This window comes from Syngnathus floridae, chromosome 5 (assembly GCF_059516105.1).
Source record: "Syngnathus floridae isolate MCC-2025c chromosome 5, RoL_Sflo_1.0, whole genome shotgun sequence".
In the NCBI taxonomy this organism is placed as follows: Eukaryota; Metazoa; Chordata; class Actinopteri; order Syngnathiformes; family Syngnathidae; genus Syngnathus; species Syngnathus floridae.
In genome coordinates, this window is record NC_142417.1 from 20,258,575 (window position 1) to 20,284,719 (window position 26,145).

At 43.6% G+C, this 26,145-nt stretch overlaps 1 protein-coding gene across 1 annotated transcript in view; it reads right to left on the reverse strand.

Moving 5' to 3' along the window:
- Window positions 1-20,841, reverse strand: part of ydjc (YdjC chitooligosaccharide deacetylase homolog) — a 45,877-nt gene extending 25,036 nt beyond the window's left edge. Inside the window, exons 1-2 of the mRNA XM_088377037.1 lie at window positions 20,683-20,841; window positions 4,148-4,323 (exon numbers count right to left, since the gene is read on the reverse strand). Of these exons, the coding sequence (XP_088233163.1) occupies window positions 4,148-4,311 (164 nt within the window). The 5' untranslated portion in view covers window positions 4,312-4,323; window positions 20,683-20,841. The remainder of the gene's footprint in view (window positions 1-4,147; window positions 4,324-20,682) is intronic.
- Window positions 20,842-26,145: the final 5,304 nt, after the last annotated feature.

Consider the following 26,145-nt stretch of genomic DNA (forward strand, 5'->3'; position numbering starts at 1 on the left):
GTCGTATTTTGGGGGAAATTTATTGGACAAAATCCAACACAAAGAACAAACATGAACGAGCAACAACAGGCTAAACGATAGGTATGCTAAAGTAACATAAACACAAACGAAGAGCTGAGAACGGGCCTGACATAACATTCAGAGTTATTCAAATAACTATTACATAAATAACACATTTATGAAACCATCTGTGTCACTCCAATTCATTAAACCCATTGATCGTCCTTTATGTCAACAATGCCGGCCAGGTGCTGACGGCGGTTGCACTTCCAAATATTCCACAGGCCCATATAACGATACATAAATTATATATTAAATAACTATTATCCAAGCAATAATATTACCAAACCATCTGTGTCACTCCAAATCATTAAATCCATCGATCGTCCTTTATGTAAACAATGCCGGCCGGGTGCGCCCTGCTGACGGCACTTGCACTTCTAAATAATCCGAAGGCCCATATAACCATATATATATTATACATCAAATATATATATCAAACAACTATTATATAAGCAATAATATATCAAACCATGTGTCACTCCAAATCTTTAAATCCATCGATCAAATTCCTCGTCCTTTGTCAGCAACACCGCACGTGTGCCCTGACGTCAGCCTCGTCGTTATTCCACAGATCTTGTATATAACTATATTGTAGCATTAAAGTACCAGGAAAAACGTGGGTTTGGTATATCAAGTAACTATAACATAAATAGTTCACCGCCACACGGGCCCAAGCACCGCCGTCGACTTCCAGGCGTGTGGCGGCGTGGACTTCCATTCCCGGAGGTGGCACTTCCAGCCAGAGAGGTGGAAGAGAGCTCCATAGAATAGGACCGGGCGTGCGTAAAAGCCATGTCCGAGCCCCATCCACCGTCCCCGGACAGCCACCCGGCCGAGCGCCGGCCCCCGACTTCCATCCACGGAGGTGAAAGAGAGTTCCGTAGCGTAGGACCGGGCGTGCGTAAAAGCCATAATAGTTTTTCAAACCTTCTGTGTCACTCCAAATCATTAAATCCTTCAAACTCTTCGTCCTCCGTGTCACTTAAAAACAAAGGCGCTAATGATGCTGGTAGTACGTGGGGCCCTTCGTAATCTTTGTCAACCTGTGATTGAATCTTTGTCCTTTATGTAAACCGCCGCTTTGTGCCGCTGACGTCACTTGAAATTCAAATTACAGTAATTCCTTGCTACATCACGTTTTTTTTTTTTTTTTAATTTTAAAAATTTGTGAAAAAATTCAGATAAATCGCTCCTCAGTATATGTCGCCCCCCCACCCAAACTATGAAAAAAAACGCGACTTATAGTCCGAAAAATACGGTGTGCTATTTAGAATATTCCATATACCTTTTATATTGTGCTTGTTATTTGCTAGTAAGTTATTATAATAGTCTTTCTTGCAATTCCTTAAAATATTAGTTAGCTTATTCTTATACTTCTTATATTTTTCTTCTAATTACTTAGTTCTATGCTTCATGAATTCCCTATATAATATATTTTTTCTTTTTACAGGCATTCCGCAGACCCTCTGACATCCACTGATTCTCATTGTACTTGTGTTTTACAGTATTGTTTCGTTGGGCAATGTTTATCATATAATGACTTAAAAATACAGAGGAATTTATCATATGCTTTGTTAGTATCAATTTCCCTATATATCGGATCCCAATTTTGTGGCAAAAGCTAATTTTTTTTTAGCGCATTCATGGAGTCTTTCGTTTTAACCCTTCTATACAGTGGCCTATTGCCCTTATGCTTTTTATTGTTGTCATAAACTGTATAGACTGGGAGATGGTCACTGATGTCATTCACCAATATTCCACTTACTGTGTTGTTTTACATTTCATTTGTGAAAATGTTATCAAATAAGGTTGCAGATTGCGCTGTAATTCGGGTCGGTCTAGTAATCTTTGGGTATAAACCAGTACTGAATATTGATCAAATCTTCAGTCTTCTTATGTTTGTTAGGATTTAAAAGGTCTATGTTTAAGTCTCCCCCAATGAATATGATTTTCTGATTCGTTATAGTAAAGTGTACCTCCATCCAGTTTCAAAGCACGTCTATGTCTGATTCCGGTGTTCTGTACTATATACAGCATAGCACAATATTTCTTTTTGCTCTACTTAACTCTATTATTAAACATTCAAACACATTATCCACAACAGTTGACATATGTTCGATCACTTTGAAAATAAAAGTTACGTCTATATATATATCGCTACACCACCACCATTTTTATTCCTCCTATTCATATATAGCAACTCGTATCCTTCCATCTCAAATTCCATGCCTCTCTCGTTATTAAACCATGTTTCAGCAATTAAAATTACATTGAAGGGCTGTGTAAATTGTTTTAAATAGTCCTTAATGTTTTGAAAATTGGCATACATGCTTCTGCTATTGAAGTGAATTATTGATGTTTTCGTCCATAAAAGTGCTTTTGTATTGTTCATCTGTATAGTAGTTGCAGTCGTTGTTGAGGTTCAAGAGAAAATTGTTTTCCGGATCAATATCATTTCCAATGTCTAGCTGCTTGTAGGTTGTGTAGTTGAAAGTATTTAGTTCAGTCTGTTGAAGTTAATTAATTCTGAGTATTGCTGATGATTCAGAGTGCTGTGTCTGTGTAATGTCCAGAGTCATACAGAGTGTTGTGCTTCACGTACCCATTGGCCGTTGTTCAGTGTACTAAGGTTGGTTATGCTGCTCGGTGCGTGGATGGATGATCAGTCTATCGTTTTTTAGGTAGGCAATGTCTCCTCTTTCTCTTGCTGCTCTCAACTCTGGCATAAGCTCTTTTCTTTTCCTTTTGACGGAGTCTGTGTAGTCCTCGTTGATATAGATTCTTGTGCCATGAAGAGCTTTAGCCTGCTGCAATATGGCGTCTCTGTCTTTATACCTGAGGAGTTTAACAACTATAGGTCTTGGTTTGCCACCTTCTCTAGGTTTCCCTATACGGTGTGCTCGCTCTATTTCTACCTTGTGCTGTAGTTTAAGTTTTCTTTCAAAATGTTTATGATTGTCTCCTCTGTATCAGCCTAGGTTTCTCTTGGTGCTTCTGTCACTCCATCAAATACCAGGTTGTTTCTTCTGGTTTGTCCTTCCAGGTATTCCAGTTTGTCAGTCATAGATAACAAACTTTCACATACTTTAAATGTAAGCCTGCATTGTGTTGGCTTTTCCAGTTTGTCCTTGCAAAATTTCAGGTCATCCACCTCTTTTTGGGTGAATTGCAGACTCACCTTGACCTCTTGGATATCTTTAATAACAGTCTCAAATCATTTATTTGTGGAATTCATAATAAGTTGGACGAAGCCTTTAAAGATTGACCTATTGGTTCAAACCCCATGATCAATTTATAAAATTTAAAATGTATTTTTATTCATATAGCATTTTAATGTTCATCAACCTTTGATACAACACCTGAACCTCGATTTGACATGATTCAATTCCACCCGACTTTCTGTCTGACACGGTGTGGTCATGGACCCCAATTTTTTTCGTTGTAAATACAGTTTCACGGATTTTTAAATGAATGACGTCAGGACCGTACGAAGCTACATGAGTGCAAACCTTAGCGCTAGTGACTGATGTATTTCTGTGACCAATTGAAAGGCGTTTGATAAGAAGTAGTTCGGTTGTTTGAGCTTTATGACTGCTTTATTACAGTGAGCGATAGCTAGGATTGTTTTTGATCCTGAAAGTGGGAAGTTCGCGGAAGTACCTCATCCACATAGTCACTCACAAGTGAAAGAGCATGGCCAGACTCAGTAGTGGCTGCTTTATTCTCTCTTCGATCCAATTCACATAGCATCAAAATGACTTACTCAATCCACCTGATATTGTCATCTGCATATTGCTTATCTTTTCATAAAATGTTAACAGGCTTTGATGTGTGTGGAGAATTCACAGTGACGGACAGCAAACGAACCCCTTCAGCTGCCTGACCTATATTAAAGTAACAAAGGACCCCTTCGGCTGCCTAAAAACATGCCTCTAAAAAAACACTTTCTATACAACATGCTTTCGCGATTCCCAAATTCTAGACGCCACAGTCTGCGTAAAATCGAGCTTTAGGTGTATTTGAAACAGGTCTAATGATAATTTAAGTAAAAAACTCCAAGGTGCTACAGCAGCTGTCAAATTACCTTTTGGCCAAATCTGCTGCATCTTTGGCAGCAGATGCATTAACCAACAGTGACACAGAGGAAATGCCTCCAGCCTTGAAGCAGTCGACAATCCCCTGATTCCTCTTGGGACAATAACCAAAATCATCCCCTGTTACCACCAGCAAAATCCTGGGCTGCGGCATTGTTGCGTGTTACTGTGGACAACAGATAGATACAATAAGAACAAAGATTACACCATTGTGAAAGTTGAAGTGTGAATCACAGAGTTACTAACAATAAGACATAGTAATATTTTGGCAGTGAGAGAGTATCAAATAGTCTTGTCACAATACCAAAATGTTGACTTTGATACTAATCCTGCATAAAGTACTTTGGATATAGACTCAAAATGTCCCTGTCAGCCAAAATAAAAATGCACATAAAATGCATTGATTAAAGTGCATATGTTCATATATTCATATACACCAGGGGTGTCAAACTCATTTTTCTTGCGGGCCGCATTGTAGTCATAGCTGCTTTCGGAGGGCCAATATGACGGTCAACCCAAATAAATGTATGAGCACCTCATATTATATACAGTAAAAGCTACAAAACAAACTGACAAATAACTCGTTTTCAAATCAGACGAGTAAAAACTGGTCAAATATTTACAAAAAAAAGATATTAAAAGTGACGACAATTTGCAATTCTAGTAATGATACACGAATTTGATGCACAATTTGTCTTCGTGGGCCACATAAAATGATGTGGCGTATCTGGCCCCCGAGCCTTGAGTTTGAAACCTGTGATATACACAATTCATATAACGTGCAAGTATTCAAATTTATGAACATGAATATACAGTAATCCCTCGCTACATCGCGGTTCGATTATCGCGGCTTCAGTACATTGCGGATTCTTTAAGAAAATATATTGGAAAAAAATTCACAAATTCAAAATAAACCTTCTAAATTGAGGAATTATTGTACAAAAGTTGCCCACACACCAGCAGAAGGCAAGGAGTGTCCACACAATTGCAGTACGTATACGTGTACCTTTTTATAAAAAAAATTGTTATAATAACGAGAGTCCTAAAAACATATTTACAGTATTGTACCTTGTTATACAAAATTGTTATAATAATAAAAGAGTTCTAAAAACATATTTACAGTATGTACACTTGTACCTTTTTATAAAAAGGTTGTTATAACAAAAGAGTTCTAAAAACATATTTACAGTATCTATACTTTAGCTCACATATGTCAGAGTTACGGCCCGCGGGCCAGATCCGGCCCGCGAATTGATTATCTATGGCCCCCTGGATGATATTGAATTACTATTAGAACCGGCCCGCAGGCCACAGCCGCCCGCTGGTGTTTTGCACGCACCAACACTACATTTCCCACAATGCAACGGTAGCCCGCGATGTCCCTGCAGCTTGCACAAGCGGCTTCATTATTCCTCAGTAGTCAGAGCAGAGTTCAACTTTCTGATACCCCCCTCCTCAAAAATGGCTAAACGTAAGGTGGACGCTGAGAACAGGGGGTTTCAGGCCAGGTGGTAGGCAGAGTACATGTTTACGGAGGTAAGACGCAAACTTGTGTGTCTTCTGTGTGGAGAAAATGCGGCTGTAATGAAAGAATTAAATTTAAGAAGGCACTATCGAACGTCCAAGAAACACACAGACCAAGACAAGAAAATGGAATATGAACAAAAGCTACAGAAGGTGGAAGAATTAAAACGAGGCCTTAAGTCCAGACAGGCTATGTTCACGTATGCTAAATCGCAAAGCGAGGCTGCTGCCAAGGCTAGCTTTATTGTGGCAAAAGAGATCGCCAAATCAGCCAGTTCAAAATCAGTTCAAGACGTGATTTTTCTTTGAAGAAAGTATTGTTTTGTCTGTGTGCCGTAAATTTTTGCATTTTTTAATTTATATTTATTTTTCAGTTGAATGGACCAAGGGAAAATTGCAGATAAGAGCCATGAGAAAGAATACAACTGATTTGATTAATTTTTTATTTTACGATTTGAAAGCAATGATCGGTAGATCATAGAGCAGCACAATAATACATTTTCAGTTTATAATGCATGCACTTTTATTTATGCATTTATCTTGATATTAAGAAACACATTTTGTTTTTAAAACAATTTAATTTTTTGCTGTTTGGCTGTTGAAAATATTTTCCCTTGAAGTTACTGACAGAGCCATATTCATTTAATCATTAAATAATGTACACTGTATTAGGTCTTAGTTCAATAGGCTATGTGCAATCATTCCGATATATTTTAATAAACATTGAACCAGTCCGGCCCTCGGCTTGTGGCAAATTTGTTTTTTTGGCCCTCTGTGTGTTTGACTTTGACATCCCTGCTTTAGCTACATATAAAGGTAATAGATAAAAAAAGTCCCAAAGTTAAAGTCCCAATGATCATCGTCACACACACATCTGGGTGTGGTGAAATTTGAAGTTAAAGTCCCAATGATTGTCACACACACAACTGGGTGAGGTGAAATTTGTCTCTGCATTTAACCCATCCCCAAAGGGAGCAGTGGGCAGCAGCGGTGCCGCGCCCGGGAATCATTTGGTGATCTAACCCCCCAATTCCAACCCTTACTGCTGAGTGCCAAGCAGGGAGGCAATGGGTCCCATTTTTATAGTCTTTGGTATGACCCGGCCGGGGTTTGAACCCACAAACTTCCAGTCTCAGGGCGGACACACTGAGCTGGTTTGTCCTCTGCATTTAACCTGTCCTCATGTGATTTTGATCCATCCCCTGGGGGAGAGGGGAGCAGTGAGGAGCAAATTTCTGGTCACTTTTCCCACTCCATAAAATGTTATGTCCTCTGATTGGTTCATAAGGTCTACATAGGGTGACCAGATCCCAATTCACCAGATGGAGGGCAAAGGCTATGTTTGTGTGGGACAATGTGCGATACCAATGCCTCAAGGTAGTCGAATAGAACTTTTGAAAATATAAACATTTCTATTCTGCCCCTTTGCTTAAAAAAATTACAATGCTTTGCCATTTGGTTGATTCAGAACTACATGATAACTTGCAAAAAAAAAACCCTCAAATATATCTTATTTAAATGCAACTTTCCCAAACTGTTTCATGTGAGAAAACAGTCAGCATGATGATTTCATGCCATTACACAGTGCCTCTCAATTTGCCGTGTCGTCTCACATCATATTCACCTCCATGAATGACGGACAAATGACTAGAGCACACTTCACAGAAAACTTTACTTGACTTGCCTTTCACTGGTTTTACCCAGGGGTAGTAAGTTTCCAGTCTGCATCGTAGCTGCATCTCCACTTCTTGGCCGTTGTAGTTGTGGTGTCTTCCATGTCTCTGTCTCATCCTGCCGTTCTGACTCGCGCATCGTCGCATCCCAGTTTGCTTAACATGAACCAAGATGGTGGCGCGCTCAGACGCTGCGGCTCACGGCTCTCCCCTTCAGTGTTTGTTTTATCGTTTTCTATGTGTCTATTTGTGGACTTTTTGTATTTTTGTTTCGGCGGCACACCACTACAGCCGACAGGACTTCGTAGACATTGGCTATCAACATAAGACCGCAGTCTCGAGGGAATTTCAATACAGCCAAAACATCCCGGACGAATTAGCAAGACCGCCGGACTCTCCGTGGATTGTTGTCGGGACTGGAAAGCGCCGCAGGCGGAGGAGGGAGAGGAAGTAGAAGCGAGGTCCAGCCTCCTGCTAAGGCTAAAGAACCAACCGCACAAGCCACCCCTCCCGAGCCTGTTTCTCACCAACGCCAGATCCCTCACCCACAAGATGGAAGATCTGGAACTACAGCTTGCGGGAAATCGCTATGTTTGTGACTGCTGCGCCCTCATTATCACGGAGACCTGGCTGAATCTGAAGATCCCTGATGCTAGCTTGCAGCTAGCAGGTCGTTCGCTACACCGCTGGGATCGGACTGTGGACTCCCGCACAAAAAGAGGTGGGGGGCTCTGTATCTGCGTGCATGAGGACTGGTGCAACAACAGCAGCATCATAGCGAGGCACTGCTCCACCAATATTGAGTACATGTCTGTTACATGTCGGCCCTTTTTTCTACTGAGAGAGGTAACAGTGGTGATCATCACCGCTGTTTACATCCCGCTGAATGCTAACGCTAGCGCGGCGCTCTCTCTCATGCTGAACACCATCAATGAACAGCAGCGGGCCCACCCTGATGGTGTTCACATAATAGCAGGCGACTTTAATAGGAACAATCTGAAGACTGTACTCCCACAGTTTTGCCAGCACGTTAAGTGCCCAACAAGAGGGGAAAGGGCTTTGGACCACGTGTACTCCAACATCAAGCATGGGTACAGAGCCATACCCCTCCCCCACCTCGGACTACTTCAAATTCTGCATGGGAACCGTATGTGTGGACAAAACCATTCGGGTCTTTCCCAACCAGAAACCCTGGATGACCAGCCAGGTCCGCTCACTCCTCAGGGCCCATGACTCTGCCTTCAGGTCAGGTGACAGAGCCCTTTACAGCTCAACTCATGAGGAAGATATAGTCCCACTTCGCCAGCAACAGACCACGAGAGGTGTGGCAGGGCATCCAGACCATCACCAACTTCAGGGTCTGTGAGGTGACGTCAGACCCAAGTGAGTCGCTGGCAGAGGAGCTCAACTGCTTCTTTGCCCGCTGTGAACCTGCTGTAGCCCTCCCCCCACCCCCATCCACACCAGATCCCAGCACCCGTCCACGCACTGTAAAGGAGCAGGAGGTGAGGCGTGTGCTCTAGGCAGTAAACCCCAGGAAGGCTCCTGGTCCAGATGGAGTACCTGGCAAAGTGCTCAGAGCCTGCGCCCACGAGCTGTCCCCGATTTTCTGCAGGATCTTTAACCTACCGCCAGCACAAGCAGTCATTCCTACCTGCCTGAAGTCAGCCACAATAATCCCCTTACCAAAAAATTCACCCCCAACAAGCCTCAACGACTACCACCCTGTTGTCCTCACCCCAGTAATAATGAAGTGCTTCGAGAGACTGTTTCTCCAACTGCCTCCCCCCACACTCAACCCAAATCAGTTCGCATACCGGGCGAACAGATCCACAGAGGGCGCCATCACCATAGCTCTGCATGCTGTGTTGAGACACCTGGAACAGCAACAGAGCTATTCAAGAATGCTCTTTGTGGACTACAGCTCGGCTTTTAATACAATCATCCCAAACGTTCTGGTCATGAAGCTGGACACTCTGGGCCTCCCCGCTCTCACTTGCACCTGGATCAAAGACTTCTTGACCAACAGGCCCCAGATGGTGAGACTTGGCCCCCACCTTTCCTCTACACGCACAGTGACCACTGGTTCACCACAAGGCTGCGTGCTGAGCCCTCTCCTCTACTGTCTTTATACCCATGACTGCAGTCCGGCCCACGGCAACAACATGATTGTAAAATTTGCTGATGACACCACAGCGGTCGGGCTGATCTTGAATGGTTACGAGATAGCCTATAGGAAGGAGGTCCAGAAGCTCACGAAATGGTGCTCTGCAAATAACCTGGCTCTGAACACCAAGAAAACAAAGGAGATCATCGTGTACTTCAGAAGGAAAAAAATAGATACCCCCCCCCCCCATGCAGCAACAGCGAGATTGTGGAGAGGGTCCATGACATCAGATTCCTGGGTGTCCAGATCTCTGATGAGCTCTCCGGGATACGCAACACCTCAGCTGTCATCAAGAAGGCTCAGCAGCATCTACACTTCTAAAGAGTCCTCAGGAAGAGCAGAATGGATCGGAAGCTTCTGCTTGCCTTCTACTATTCCTCCATTGAGAGCCTGCTGACGTACTGCCTCACCACCTGGTAGCCTCCCTCTATCTGCACTGCTGCAGATAGAGGGAGGCTACAGAGGGCAGTCAAAGCAGCGCAAAGGATCATCGGCTGCCCTCTCCTCTCCCTGACGGACATATACTACACCTGCTGCGTCAGCAGAGCTCACATCATCATCAAAGACAACACACATCCCGCCTCCCAGCTGTTTGAACTGCTTCCTTCTGAGAGGTGCTACAGAGGCATTCAAACAATGACTACCAGACTGAAAAACAGTTTCTTCCCAAGAGCCATCACTGCTCTGAACTCTGAGAGAAAACAACACCAGCTATAATACAACACCGACACTCCTTTAAAAACTATGTGCAATAACTATTTACTCTTTACTTTCTGTACAAACCTCATTCATGTTAATACATATATCCACATTGAACATACTGTAAATAAGATTTTTAACCTTCATTCTTAGACTAATAGCTATACTTTAAATAAGATATTTCACTTTTATTGTCAGACTTCCTTTTATACTTTTTTAAATTTTGTAAGTTTCCACTAGGAAGGGAGCAGCTATCCGGATTTCGTCGTACAACTAAGTTGTAAAATGACAATTAATGGCATTCTATTCTATTCTATGATCAAACAGCCCGCACCGCCCCCTATTTGATAAATGCCAGAATATAACTGTCACTAACAATGCGGGACAATGTCTCAATTTGCGGAACGTGTGAAAAGTAATAAAATGCTGTCCTGCGCAAAGCGGGACATCTGGTCATCCTAGGTGACTGTAGGTACATATTACAGCTACCGTATTTTTCGGCCTATAAGTCGCCGGTTTTTTTTTTCATTGTTTGGGGGTGGGGCGACTTATACTCAGGAGCGACTTACCGCATTTGCCGGTGTATAAGTCGACTTGGTGTATAAGTCGACCCCCTAAAATTCGACGGAAATTTACGATTTTATGATATATCCTTTGTATAAGTCGAGCTCAATTGTTGCATTATTTTAAACTTCAAAATTCAATCAGAAATATGCGAAATTTATTGACGAAATGTGTTCAAATTCCAGGAGGCCGTGCGCATGCGCAGTGGCCGGAAATAGCTCCAGCCGAGCGGATCGGCTGTTTATAAGCACCGCGGAGGAGATCGCGGAGGCTCATTCGACTTCCAGCGGCCGGCGAGCTCGCGCACGCCGCCCGGCACCACCGGGAGGCCGGAAATAGCTCCAAGCCGAGCGGATCGGCACTTTATAAGCACCGCGGAGGAGATCGCGGAGCCTCATTCGACTTCCAGCGGCCAGCGCACTCGCGCACGCCGCCCGGCACCACCGGGAGGCCGTGCACACGCGCCAAGTGGCGGGAAATAGCTCCCGCCGAGCGGATCGGCTCTTTATAAGCACCGCGGAGGAGATCGCAGAGCCTCATTTGACTCCCAGCAGCCGGCGAGCTCGCGCACGCCGCCCGGCACATCTGGGAGGCCGTGCGCACGCGCCAAGTGGCCGGAAATAGCTCCCGCCGAGCGGATCGGCTGTTTATAAGCACCGCGGAGGAGATCGCGGAGCCTCATTCGACTTCCAGCAGCCGGCGAGCTCGCGCACACCGCCCAGTTCAAATTTTCTAAGTGCCAACGACTCAACCGCCGCAGAGTGTCCGCCTCGGCTGGTTCCTCCGGTCGGCCAGAACAAGTGAAAATTCGGCCTCTTCCCCTGGAAGTCTGGCCAAGTTTGGCGAATATTTTCTAAGTGCCAACGACATTCATTTAGACATGGCGATTGAATGTTTACGTACCGGTAGTTATTGTCGTTGCTTGACGCGCGATGACTCGCACATTAGCTCAATACCCAGTACTTCCCCCTAGCAGTCATCGCCGCTGCCTGGCTTTCGATGTCCGTTATTGAGGTGAGATTATTTGAAATTGTTGCTGAGGATGCGTGTTAATGCGACGAACGCTTTATAATGATTCAGTTTCTCGCTGTTTGATGAGCCTGACGGACGCACACCCACGCACAATGAGATGCATGAGAAACGGCCTTGGTTACCATCACATTTGAAGCGATGAATACGAAGTTAAATTTTATGACTCGGTGTATAAGTCGAGGTCGATTTTTTTCGGTCGATTTTGGATCGAAAAAGGTCGACTAATACGCCGGCAAATACGGTCTATGTGAAATTATTCAAAAACCAGGCCACCCGGTGAGCGAGGCATCTTGACATGCCAGTGATGTTAAATCAAGACCTTACTTACTTTTCATGTGCATGTTATATTTTTTTGCACTGAGTTGAGTTCACGCAATAACAGTGTAAATTGGTAAACAAAAGCCATCCTTTTGTTCATTGATACACTTTTGGAACATTATTTCCAAGCCTTTGGCTCTTCTACAAGTATGTTTTGTGTTTATATCATGCGTCAGTGACGTCTGTGCTCTCATCAAGAGCCAGCGAGTATGAGTGGAAATGTTTAGCTTTCTCACGCAGTTGATCGTAAATGTTACCCGACAAATCAGAAATACGCTCTGCCACTGTGTTGGCGGAAATACTGATGACAAGGTCAAGTGTATGCCCTTTGTCGTGAGTGGGGACATTTACATGTTGAGTGAGGTGTAAGCAGTCCAATAGTTGCAGCAGGTCAGAGGCAGGGGGGCGGGAGGGGGTTTCGACATAGATGTTAACATCACCTAGTATGGTTAGATTAGAGGAAGTGGAGGTACAGAGGGTAGTGAGTCGATCGTGTAGTTCTGGAATGAAAGCAGAGTTTGGTTTAGGAAGGCGGTAAATGAGTAAAACTGTCATAGAATATGGAGGTTTACATTTGAATGCAAGGGATTCAAATGAGGAGTGATCAGGTAGAGGGAGGGGGACAGCTCTAGATCAAGACAATGGAGTACAGCCAGGCCACTGCCACGGCCAGTGCTGCAAGGTTTAGTTATGTATTCATAACCAGAGGGACAGGCTTCATTGAGGGATTGATAGACATTCGGTGGTTGCCAGGTCTCAGTCAGGCACATTGCGTCTAAGCCTTTGTCCAGGATGAGGTCGTGAATAAATGATGATTTACGGGTGAGTGCTTGGATGTTGAGGAGATCCATTTTGATTGTGGCTGTGGGGCTGTGTTTAGGTAGGGGGCGTTTTCTGTGCCACATGAAGTGCAGTCCACTCTGTGTTGGAGTGAAATCCACTTTGTGTTGTCATGGCCACCCGGGGTCCGCACCGTGTTGGAGTCCGTTCCGTGTTGGAGAATTCCAGTCCGTGTTTTCCCGGCAACCCGGTGTACGTTTCGTGTCGGAGTCCGCTCCGTGTTGGAGTGAAGTACACACCATGTTTTCCAGGCCACCTGGAGAACTGCAGCCTCGCTTGGTTGCTACTATAAGATCCAAGTGCGCCAGGTCTCAGATGATATGTTGTACATGCGACGTGGTGTCGGGCGGAGGAGGAGCAGTTGGATGGTACAGTGTTATGCACGGGTTGGGAGAAAACAAAGTTACGACAGGTGCTTCTGTGGATGTAACGTGGTCTGCGGAGACGTCCGAGTTGTTTGATGACTGAGACACACCCTGGAATGGTGTGAATACACAGCTCCAGCAAGCGGGGGATGGAGTAAGTTAACATAGTGCCGGTTGGAGAACACTGAACTTGAGTGTTAGCCATTGGCTAGGCTAGCCAGGATGCCTTGGCCGGGGGTGGGGGGGCATCCTCTCGTTACTCGCCAGCTCCGCCCGACAGAGCCTCTCCGCTCAACTTAAAGCCCGTTGCGGTCCTGATAACTGCGGCCCAACCGCTTTAGCCTGCACACTAAAACTAAAAGCTAAAAACTAAACTTTAATAATGACTAAAAAATAAAAAACACTAAAACTAAACTTATTCTGGTGGAGAAGCGGCGAACAATCAGCGCCAGCGTCCTCTCCCCAGACGTGCTTTGTCCGTGGACTACCGGCAGGAGGACATTACTCTCTCCCCTTCAGCACTATCCACTCTTTAGCAGTTGTCCATGGTGTGTTGCCTTTTACTTTAGTTATACGCCAGCTTTATTTACACTAAAACCACGTCACTGCAATAAAAAAATTCACTGATTGGTCAGAACCATGAATCGTGATGGGCCCAGAGCAGATTTTTAAAGATCCCCGTCGAGGGAGAATTTCATTTTTTTTGTGAACATCCTCTTCGTTTTTCACCAATCAAACAAAAATTGTTGACCCCTTGCTTATTTTTATTCATCTGTGACTTCTTGTAGGTTACTGGGTCCAGCTGGCAGCTTGCCTAGGGACCGACATGCATGGCTTAGTTGTGGTTATTGTTCAATGACAAGACTCCAAATGTCACGATCGTGTGCCCAGAATGACAAACCCTAAGTAGCATTAAAATTATGGTAATAACAATAAAATACACTTAATAAATGTATAATAATTAGGGATGTTCCAAGCAGGGTTTTACACTGCCGATACCGATCGTCCATGAGTGTGATCGGCCGATGCCGATAAAATGGCTTCAGTCTAAAATTTTCAATTTTAGAGGTCCAGTGATCCTTCACCACTTCATGCTTCACCTTTCGCGAATGCAAAGTGCCGGGTAAATGGGGTTAAAATACGTACTGATAGTGCAGGGCGTGCCTCTGAGCAAAGACCAGCGTGGGAAGCATGGCAGCCAGCCTGTCACGAATGAGGCAGGACAAACGTGCAATATGGACTGTTTATTTAGGGAATGAAGAATGAAAAGATGAAAAGGGAGGCTAGAATGCCAGTAGAGCGGATCCACCAGACGATCGATGAGTCGGTCAGCGAGCTCGCGTTGTGGTGGCATCTCGTTATGTAGCGAATCAGGCAAACGAGATTCAGGTGGCAGGCGTGTGTGTGTCAAAGCAGACGAAACAGCAAGGACTGACGGGTGATGATCAGCGTCTATATACACGCACTACTAGCGGGTAACACGGGACAGGTGGTGGTGATCAGCGCCGATTAGTACGCATGGTTCCGTGCTGGAAGGCACGCCCCTGAGGTCTCGCGCGGAGGGTGCGTCAGCCGGCCAGCAGGGCGAGAGTGGAGACGTGACAAAGTAAAAATGCACCTCCATGCAGAAAGAGTCAGGACAGCGACAATGAGTGGCATGCCTTTGAGCAATGTGTTTCACTGAGGACAAGTACAGGGTGCGCGGCTGGCTGCCGTGCACATAGGACAAAAAACACTGCCGTGTCCAAGAATTGAGACAGTGCCAGGCATGCCTATGAGCAATGTTGATCACTGTGGACTTGACGTAGTTGAAGTGCAGTTGACTCGCAATACATCCATGCCCTCTAGTGGCCAACAAGAAACACCACGTGTTGGAAATTTCAATACAATGGTGTTTAAATTCCTAAATAATAGATATATCTTTTCTACTTTGTGGATTTTCATTTTTTGCAGGTGGTTTTGGAACATCTTCCGCGAAAAACGAGGGATCGCTGTAGTGTGTACATGCCCTTAGCCAAGGGGTCGGCGACCTGCGGCTCCAGAGCCGCATGCGGCTCTTTAGCACCCCCCTACCGGCTCCCTGGAGTTTTTACAATAATGCGTGTAAATGGAAAAATATGGTTTTTTTGTTATTTCAAATATGGTTTAAATACATCAAAAATACAGAATTTCAGAATGGCCCCAAATAGCAAAATTGCGTCATAGCCTACGACACAGCACAGGCGAGTTGTAAACAAACAGGTGTGTGAGTGATGGGCCATGGATTCAAAAGGCAAAAAGAGAAAGATTGCTGATGAGAACCGAGGGTTTAAGAAAGAATGGACTGAACTATTTGCTTTCATTGCCAATGCTGAAGGATTGCCTGCATGTTTGATTTGCAATTAGAAATTGTCAAATAAGAGCAATTTGGAGCGACATTTTCAGCTAAATTTGCTGCCGATCACCCAGTTGAAACTGAGAGGAAAGGTGCAGTGCTGGTGGAGAAATTTGAGGACCGAAAAAACTGTTTTAAAAAGTGGATTGCCTCTCCAAACTCTACTCCTGCTGCTGCAAGTTTTGTTGCAGCCCGGGTGATAAAGTGCAGAAAACCATTCACCAATGGTGAGTACATGAAGGATGAATTCATTAAAATATTAGAGTGCCTATTTTCACACTTCAAAAAAACAAAGCCGAGATCATTCAGTAAATTAAAGACATGCCTCTCTCCGCAAAAACAGTGAAGGAAAGGGTAATTAAAATGGCAAACAATATCACCGATCAGCAAATCAAGGACATCAATTCAGCTCTAGCTTTCTCAATGGCCTCTGATGACGTGACCGATATCGAACAGACAGCTCTGTTATGCAGGTTAGTGAATTCTAATGGGCCGCAACAAAACATAACACATTAATATTGTAATGGAAGTTCGGCTAAACTTGAAGCCGCAATAGGCCTATCGTACATCAGTAGTCATGTGATGCGTAATTCTCTTTAGGATGCGCTGCAGGGAAAATAAACATTTAATCATGAATGTTCATTTCGTATTTGTAGCCTACTTTGTTATTTTAATAGTAAGCATGTATTGACAGTCTATGTTGCCTTATAAAAGGATTTTAGATTTTTGCATCTCCGGACGGGTATGATTTTTGTTTTTTTTGGGCCAATATGGCTCTTTAAACATTTTGGGTTGCCGACCCTTGTGTCAGACCATCCAGGCAAAAACTTGATCAGGCGTCAGTCATACAGGTGACAGGATCATTGTCGGCAATATTTCTGACCCACCCTGATTTACTTCTGATTGGTTAGCACCATGACTCTGGCTAGCTTTATTGGTTGAGAGTTTAATACCTGGTGATTTAATTAGATAGCCTCAACGAGACCACAACAAATACATGTGTAGCCTTTTTTAAATTAACCCCCCTCTCTCATTTTTCTCATTGACGGAAATCCGTAGTTGCGACTGACAACTCCAATCCATGTAGAGGGAAATGTGGCTTGTGTGCAAGTCTTTGCAAATGTCCGATATGGATTGAATAATCAGGGTTACATGGAGCCTTGTTTTCCATTTAGAATGAAACCAAATGGCATGAAAATAATCATCACAGGGTAAATGAGAATTAAATCAGAATTAAATTTAATTTGGGCTCAAAGGGGTAGCATACTCCTGTAGCCAAACCTGCTGGAGTATGCATATGAAATTAATAATTGAATAAATTAGTATAAGTATAATCAAAAGTTGCAGAAAAAAATAATAGCATTTGGATTAGTAACTACAGCTAAGCCTCGATTTTAGACGCTTTGATTCTATGCAACTTTCAGCCTAATGCAGTTTGGTCATGGACCCCAATTTTCTAACACACTTAACACTCGTGAAATACAATTAAAGTAATACTTAAGGGCAAAACGTGTCCCAAGTTGGGCAGTGCCTTTGAAGTGTGATAACTTTGTAATTTCTAAATATCTTTTTACTTGCAACCACTCAAAATATTCAGTGGCATCAGACCTATCCATACATGTATATTATTATTTTTTTTTTACTTAATTACCGTATTTGCTGGTGTATTAGTCGACCTTTTTCGATCCAAAATCGACCGAAAAAAATCGAGCTCGACTTATACACCGAGTCATAAAATTTAACTTCGTATTCATCGCTTCAAATGTGATGGTAACCAAGGCTGTTTCTCATGCATCTCATTGTGCGTGGGTGTGCGTCCGTCAGGCTCATCAAACAGCGAGAAACTGAATCATTATAAAGCATTCGTCGCATTAACACGCATCCTCAGCAACAGTTTCAAATATTCTCACCTCAATAAGCCAGGCAGCGACGATGACTAAACGAATGAAATACTCTGCGAAGTTCAAACTGCAAGTTGTAAACTTTGCCGAAGAAACTAACATCGAAAGCCAGGCAGCGACGATGACTGCTAGGGGGAAGTACTGGGTATTGAGCGAATGTGCGAGTCATCGCGCGTCAAGCAACGACAATAACTACCGATACGTAAACATTCAATCGCCATGTCTAAACGAATGAAATACTCTGCGAAGTTCAAACTGCAAGTTGTAAACTTTGCTGAAGAAACTAACAAATGTGCTGCCTCAAGAAAGTTTGGCGTAAATGAGAAACTGGTACGAGACTGGAAACGCAATGCAACACAGCTAGCAGCGATGCTAAGAAACAAATGTGCTAATAGAGGAAAAAGCTGCCAGTGGCCAGCACTTGAACAAGAACTTGTATGCTGGGTCGAGGAGCAACGAAAGTGTGGGTTCATCGTCACAAGAAATATGATTCGTCTGCGAGCTTTGGCTTCTGCTAAACAAAACAAGATTGCCGATTTCAAAGGAACTATAAGTTGGTGTTCACGATTCTTAAAGAGAAATGACCTTGTGCTACGACAAAGAACTAAACTTTCTCAGAAACTGCCTGAAGATTTGGAGGAAAAGATAACTCTCTTTCAATCCTTTGTAAAAAAAGAACAATATGACTTATCGCAAATTGGAAATATGGACGAAACACCGGTATGGTTTGATATGCCTACATCAAAAACTGTATCTGCTAAAGGTGAAAAAACTGTTCTTGTGAGAACAACAGGCCACGAAAAGTCTAGATTCACTGTGGTTCTTTCCTGCTTAGCTGACGGTACCAAGCTGAAGCCGATGGTCGTTTTTAAGAGAAAAACTCGACCGAAAGGACAGTTCCCTTCTGGTGTAGTAATTCACAATCATCCAAAAGGATGGATGGATGAGGAGGGAATCAAGATCTGGATAGAAAAAGTATGGAACTGTCGACCTGGAGGAATGTTAAAGAAGAAAAGTCTTCTCGTATGGGATTCTTTCAAAGCCCATACAGTGGACTCCGTCAAAAGAAAACCTAAATGCAACAACACTGATGTCACCGTTATTCCTGGTGGACTAACAAGTGTTGTGCAGCCACTTGATGTTTTTTTGAACAAGCCGTTCAAAGACAGATTGAGAGGAAATTGGAGTAATTGGATGGTAGAAGGCGAGAAGCAGTTTACTAAAGGGGGAGTCATGAAAGCACCATCGTTAGAAACAATAACAGGATGGATTAAACAGTCGTGGGATGATGTGTCGCTGTCTACTGTGTAACGCTCCTTCAAGAAATGCTGCATTTCCAACGCTCTCGATGGGACAGAAGACGACCTTATCTGGGAAGAGGAGGAGGAAACTGAGGATAGAGAAGACCAAGAAGATGCCCTTTATGACGACAAACTAAACAAAAACGAATGGAACGAGCTTTTCGGAAATAGCGACGATGAAGACGAATTTTGAACTCTATGTACCAGCAATCACTTTATAATTATAATTTGTTGTTTCTTAACTAAAAATAAACCAGTTTCTAAGAGTGTTCATTGTTGTTAGTCTCTCTCGGCGCGTAATATCACAGGGTGATAAAGTAAATAATATTTAAAATGGCGTATAGATCGCTCGCTACAAACTCGCGAATTTGAACACATTTCGTCAATAAATTTCGCATATTTCTGATTGAATTTTGAAGTTTAATATAATGCAACAATTGAGCTCGACTTATACAAAGGATATATCATAAAATCGTAAATTTCCGTCGAATTTTAGGGGGTCGACTTATACACCGAGTCGACTTATACACCGGCAAATACGGTACTTTTAATTTACATACTAAAATCTGTTCCAAGTTGGGCAGTGCCTCTTAAATGTGATAACTTTGTAATTTCTGAATATCTTTTTACTTTCAACCATTCAGAATGTTCAGTGGCATCAGACCTATCCATACATGTAGGATTTATAATTATTTAATTATTTTCAATGGCATCTGTGGACAATATAAGCATTTTTATGCTACCATAAAAGTCGCTAGAAGTAGCTGCAGTAACTCCGTGCCAGTGGAGCATCCCCGCCCGCCTACCACCGTTTTGTCGATCACATTGTGTGTTTCTTGTTGACCCGTCGTCAAACTGGTTTATGGCCATGGGGGCCATGGCGTAACTGTCGGGCTGTGCCCCATACACATGGCCATGACCTATAATATGTTTCAGGGATTTTCTGAATGGAACAAAATAATGATTTACATAGGTAACATATATGTTTTTAAAATAAGAATGCTTGAGGAAGCGGCAGTACTAAAAGTATTAAAGTACATGTACATTTATTTAAAAAGTAAATAATTTGAATATTTCATGTGACAATTGGAGATCAGTGCTATCAGACCTATCCATATACATACAGTTTTTGAATTATGTGATTATTTTTATGCCATCTGTGGACAATATTACCATTTTTATGCTAAATAAAAACAAAGGTATAATTCAAATATTTTATATGAAATTATTAGAGTGTTATTAGAGCTATTTACATAAAAGAAAAATATTTTAAAAAAGAGCAGGTTAAAATTTACTTTGAGGGTGTGCTTTTTTTAAGGCGTTTTAGGGTAGAAATGACCAGAATAATGAGATTGAAGTTAAGGAACGATCAGCAGTTAATTTAAATATTTAATTTTCTTCATAATAGTGTGTTTTCTTTCGTTTCTAATTTGCATTACACTGATGCTGAATCTATTAACCACGAGTTTTTAAGTGGTTTTTTTTGTAAGTATAACCTTATTTGGGGTCTGGAACGTTTTAATTGTATTTCCATTCATTCAAATGGAAACATTACCTCGTTTCAGATTATAAACGGGGTCACTGAAACAGATTTGTAACATGAGGTTCCACTGGGTATCGGTATTGGCACACAGACACAACTGCATGTAAAGGCAGGGAACTTGCTCCCAGAAAAAGAAATAAAAACGTATAAGAAATCCAGCTACACTTAAATTACAACTTAATATAAGTATTCTGACATAAAATATGTGAGAGTTGTCCACTTACCATGGCTGTTTAAAAATTTACGCAAATGTTCGACATTCCAATATAACGTCGTGTTTTCGGTGTTCAACAAACAAGGAAGTGCGGCACGTATTTAATACTCCACGGATTGGTCAAATTTTACAACGTTGCCATGACGTAGGGTATCGTCACTGATTGGCTGGGTCATGAACACGTGTGGTTCTTCATTCTCGAAGGTAGGACGATTGCTGCATTCGTGGGTGAAAGTAGGAAGTCGGGATTTTCCAAATTTCGACCTCAAAGTGTTCGAGGCAAACAACAAACAAAGTCGGCTGATTCAAAGAGATTTTTGTTTGCGTTTATCACACAATTTGACCTCAAACAAACCCTCTAAGCTGAACTCGGGGTCCTTTTTTTCCAACTTCGCAAATCTGACCTCCCAGTTCAAAGGGGTGTTCTCGTGCACTTTTCCTTGTTAGAAGTCTGTACAAATATAAGAATCTATTTAATTATTAAATGATGCGGTTAATAATCTAGTGGCACCTTTATTTATTTGTTGACTTGATTTAATTCCATATCAAGATTCAAGAGTTTTTATTCGCTATGTTTGAGCGTGCCAAACAAGGAATTTGACTTCGGTAAATCACAGCCTCTGTTCAACATTTAGGTGACAAACAACAACAGTCATATTTAATTAAACAATTAATTAATTCTTTTTTAATGAAACATTTCAAGGTGTATTTATTTTTATCTTTTGGTCCTCCATAGTTGCTATGATTCAGATTGAATGTTTACATTTTCGTTTTGATAATCGGCATAGTTGTATCATTGCTGCCTGATCAACCGGAGTCAAAGTCATTGTTTGGCATGCACACAGTTGGCCAATAAAGCTGATTCTGATTCTGGCGACTCAAAGCTGAGCTTACAAAAGTTTACAGAAGATTTTCGATTATTATTAGGGTTTTCTGAGCGCAATTTTATTGACAACCTAATCTTTTGTAGAAATAACATTTTGGTGGTTGTGATTGTGTTCATTTGCTTGTTAAGGGGCTTTGAGTAGGACCTTGGACTGGTTACAGAGTTGAGCAGAAAAGCTTTTTGTTTGAACATTGTTGGAAATCGTGTTTAGTTTGTCAAAAAACATAACATTTATAATCATTATGATGGCTCTGTCTGTACAGCAATACCACTTGATGTAAAAATTTGCGATTTTTGGGTGGCCTACACTGCTCAAATGATCGTAGCCTCAACAAGAATCTGTGGAATCACCTTTCCGTAACATATGATTCAAGATATGATCCATTCTCTGTCCCACTTGTCCCCGGCTGTCATCGGACAGTAGGCGGGGGACACCCTGAATCAGTTGCCAGCCAATTGCAGGGCACACAGAGACAAACAACCATCAATGTTCAATGTTACGCGGGTGACACCCAATTATATATGCCGTTATCGATGACAGATCCGCGGGACTGTTGTAATCTTGAGGTGTGACTTGCGGAGATCAAGCAATGGATGTCTCTCAACTTCCTTCGTCTTAACCCAGATAAAACTGAGATGTTGATAATTGGTCCAACTCGTTATCAACACTTATTTAAGGAAACCACTATAACTATAGATAACCGTACTATCACTCAGAGCGATACTGTAAATTATCTCGGGGTAATATTTGACCAAACACTCTCCTTTCGAAAGCACATTAAGAATATAACCAGAATTGCGTTTTTTCACCTTCGTAATATTGCTAAGATTCGTCCGATCCTCTCGACCGGTGATGCGGAAACTATTATACATGCGTTCGTCACGTCGCGCCTGGACTACCGGTCCATTTAAGATGTGATTTCAAGGTTCTTCTATTAACCTATAAATCACTGCATGGCTTAGCGCCTTCATATCTCGTCGACTTAGTTGTTCCTTATGTTCCGTCTCGTAACCTTCGTTCGCAAAACGCTAGTCTTTTAGTGACACCGAGGGCCAAGAAAATGTCTGCAGGGTCTAGAGCATTTTCTATTCGGGCTCCAGAGCTTTGGAATGCCCTACCAATGGATATTCAAACTGCTACCTCACTAGAAACATTTAAGACACGATTAAAGACACATTTCTATGATACGGCCTTTAATTAACCTGTAGTGGCCAATTCGGCTGGAGTTTGTTTTCGCTCCCTCTCTCCACCCCCCTCCCCCCACCCCTCCCCGGCTGGGGTGGTAGTTAGGTGGCACCAAAGCTGACGGCGGCTATCTGAATTCTCGTGGACCAATTCAGGATGAGGGAACTGCAGCTCACCCTCCTCGAAGACACTGCCAGGACAATCGAGGGCACCTCCGGCAGCTCTTCGCTTTGACTTGGACATCCACTTTTCATTGATTTTCATAATATGTATTATTTGTGCCCTCTCTGCATCCATTGCAGTCTGGTGATCCTGAAAGGGGGATCCTTCCATGTGTGGTCCCTTCTCAAGGTTTCTCATTAGTAGTTTTTTTTTTTAGTTTTTCCTTGCCCTTTTGGGAGCTTAAGATCAGGGGATGCTTTGAGAATAATTGTCAATTTTTATCTATGTGAAGCCCTTTGAGACTGCTTGTGATTTAGGGCTATACAAATAAACTTGACTTGACTTGACAAACAACCATCTGCACTTGCACTCACGGGCAACTTGGAGTGCTTAATCAGACTACCATGCATGTTTTTGGGAAGTGGGAGGAAACCGGAGTACCCAAAGAAAACCCATGCAGGCAGAGGGAGAACATGCAAACTCCACACAGGGAGGGCCGGAGGTGGAATCGAACCAACATCCTCTGAACTGTGAGGCGAACGCACTATCCAGTTTCTCACCATGCTGCCTATGACAATAGAGTAATCTCTCGCTACTTCGCGGTTCACCTATCGCGTGTCAGTGTCTGGGGTGGCATGTTTCTTTTATCCACAGGGAGCAACTGTGAGCAGAATCCAGAGGGCCCAGGTGTGACTCATCAGGCTCGTTAAGGAGTGCTCTTAAGGAGCATGCTGTCGACTACTCGTCGCCTGAGTGTCCCTTCGTTGTGATCTTCTCCACGGTTGTGCCTCTAGCTCCTCGCTCATAGTTCTCACCTTGCTCTCCGACGCCAAGTTCTTCAGATCCTCTGGTTCGCAGTAAGAGCTCCGCCACAGCCACATTGAATTCTCTGACCAAATCTTGTGCATTCTGCTTGTAGATTACCTCCACCGATCACCGCCAAGATCCACCCCGTCCTGGTCGAACTCCTCACGCTCCGCCACTGCTGCCACGCTCTGTGCTCCTGGCTCCGATCATCCCGCTCTACCTCCACTGCAGCTCCTCCAATAAACACTCCTCACTCATTCTGGACGTCTGAGTTGGTTTTTCTGCATGTGGGTCAAATCAATTGCTAAAACGATGACATCGCGGCCTCGGTCCATCGCGGATTTTTAACTTGTAAACAGTAACTGCTTTGCTGTCTGCTGATAGGTTGATATTGCAAATGAGAATTTATTGTCAATTGCATTACCAGGATTGTTAAAGATTAAAAAAATAATACATTAAATGCAAATAAACGATTTTATGAAAGTTGAATGGATTTTTTATTACATGTATTGAGTTTGTTTTATTATTGTTGTATTAATGAGAAGGGTGATATTGGTGTTTCGACTGCAGTAAACAGGCCAGTCTGGCTCAAAAGCAGTGGTCAAACTCCAGCCGAATCGGCCACCACAGGTTAATTAAAGGCCATATTATAAAAATGTGTCTTTAAACATGTCTTAAATGCTTCTAATGAGATAGCTTTTCTAATTGTCACGACTCGTCCCCAGTCGTCCTATGTGTCTATGTTGTCATGTCCCTGTGTCCCTGTGTACTCGCCCCTCCCCTCCTGTGTCTGCCCACGATCGGTGTAATCACAGTCACCTGCCTCTCGTTACCGTGGTCTGTCAGTTCCCCCTCATCTTCCCCTCCAACTCCCTTTTCCCTCAATAAACCCTGGTCCAAGCTGCATTTGGTCGCCCTGCTCCATTCCATTCAGTGACAGAATAATCCGACCATCTCAGTGAATACCGCCTGGACCAACCTCCGCCACCAGCTCGGGCTCCACCCCAGCATTGCCAGACCCGCGGCCTTCACCGGACCTCTTCTTCTTGTACTGTCATGTCTCGTCTCTGATCATTTTATTGCGTATAGGTTGTCATAGTTTCTGTCCGCGTCTGTGTACTCGCCCCTTCCTTCCTGTGTCTACTCACAATCTATGTACTAATCACAGTCACCTGCCTCTCGTTACCTGTCGCGTATTTAAGTCCTGTCTGCCCTGTCGGATTATTCTCGTCTGTCGTCTCTTGTCTCCAGTCTCTGTTAGTTTCTGTTCCTGTCTGCGAGTTGGTCTGTCTGTTCCCCTTCATCCTCCATTCCAACTCCCCTTTCCCTCAATAAACACTGGTCCAAGCTGCATTTGGTCGCCTTGCTCCATTCCTTTCGTGACAGAATATTACGACCACTTCAGTGACCAGTGCCTGGACCAACCCTCGCCAACAGCTTCCGTATCCGCGACGTCGGACCCACGTCCGCCATCGGGATCCACTCCAGCGTTGCTGGACCCACAGCCGTCGCCGGAACTCGTTCCAGTGTTGCCGGACCTACGGCCTTCGTCGGCCCCCACCCCAGCGTTGCCGGACCCGCGGCCGCCGTTGGACCTCGTGACAGCAGCGGCCGAACCCACGATCATCACCTGATCTGCTCCCACGGCTGCAACATGCTCGACTCCTGCCGCTGCGTACGGCTCCGCCTCCCAATTGACGCAGATTGTGGTTTTGTTCCTAGGTTTCCACGAGGGTGGTTCTGTTACCAAGTTTCCGCCGAGGGCGGTTCTGTTTCTCCATGTGCCGTGACGCACACTTTGGAGTCGGACGTTTATTTTTTGTTGTTGCCAGCTGGGACTCTGCCACAGACCGGTCGGGGTCGTTGGGACAGTGTGGGGGTTCCATTTTTTTGGGACGTCGGGAACCGTCCCTTGTGTGTGTGTGTGTGGGGGGGTACTGTCACGACTCATCCCCGGTCGTCCGACTATGTGTCTATGTTATCATTGTTTCTGTCCGCGTCCCTGTGTACTCGCCCCTCCCCTCCTGTGTCTGCCTACGATCAATGTAATCACAGTCACCTGCCTCTCGTTACCTGTTGCATATTTAAGTCCTGTTTGCCTCTCACTCCCCGGTCGGATTATTCTCGTCTTTAGTCTCTTGTCTTGTTCTCGTCGTTCTTGTCTCGTCTCCAGTCTTTGTCTCTGTTAGTTTCTGTTCCTGTCTGTGATTCGGTCTGTCCGTTCCCCCTCATCTTCCCCTCCAACTCCCTTTTCCCTCGATAAACCTTGGTCCAAGCTGCATTTGGTCGCCCTGCTCCATTCCATCCATGACATTAATAACCATTCGTAGGGCATTCCAAAGCAATGGAGCCCGAACAGAAAATGCTCTAGACCAGAGTGGGCAAACCTTTGACTGGCGGGCCGAATTTGGTTCTTAATTTAGACCGGGGGG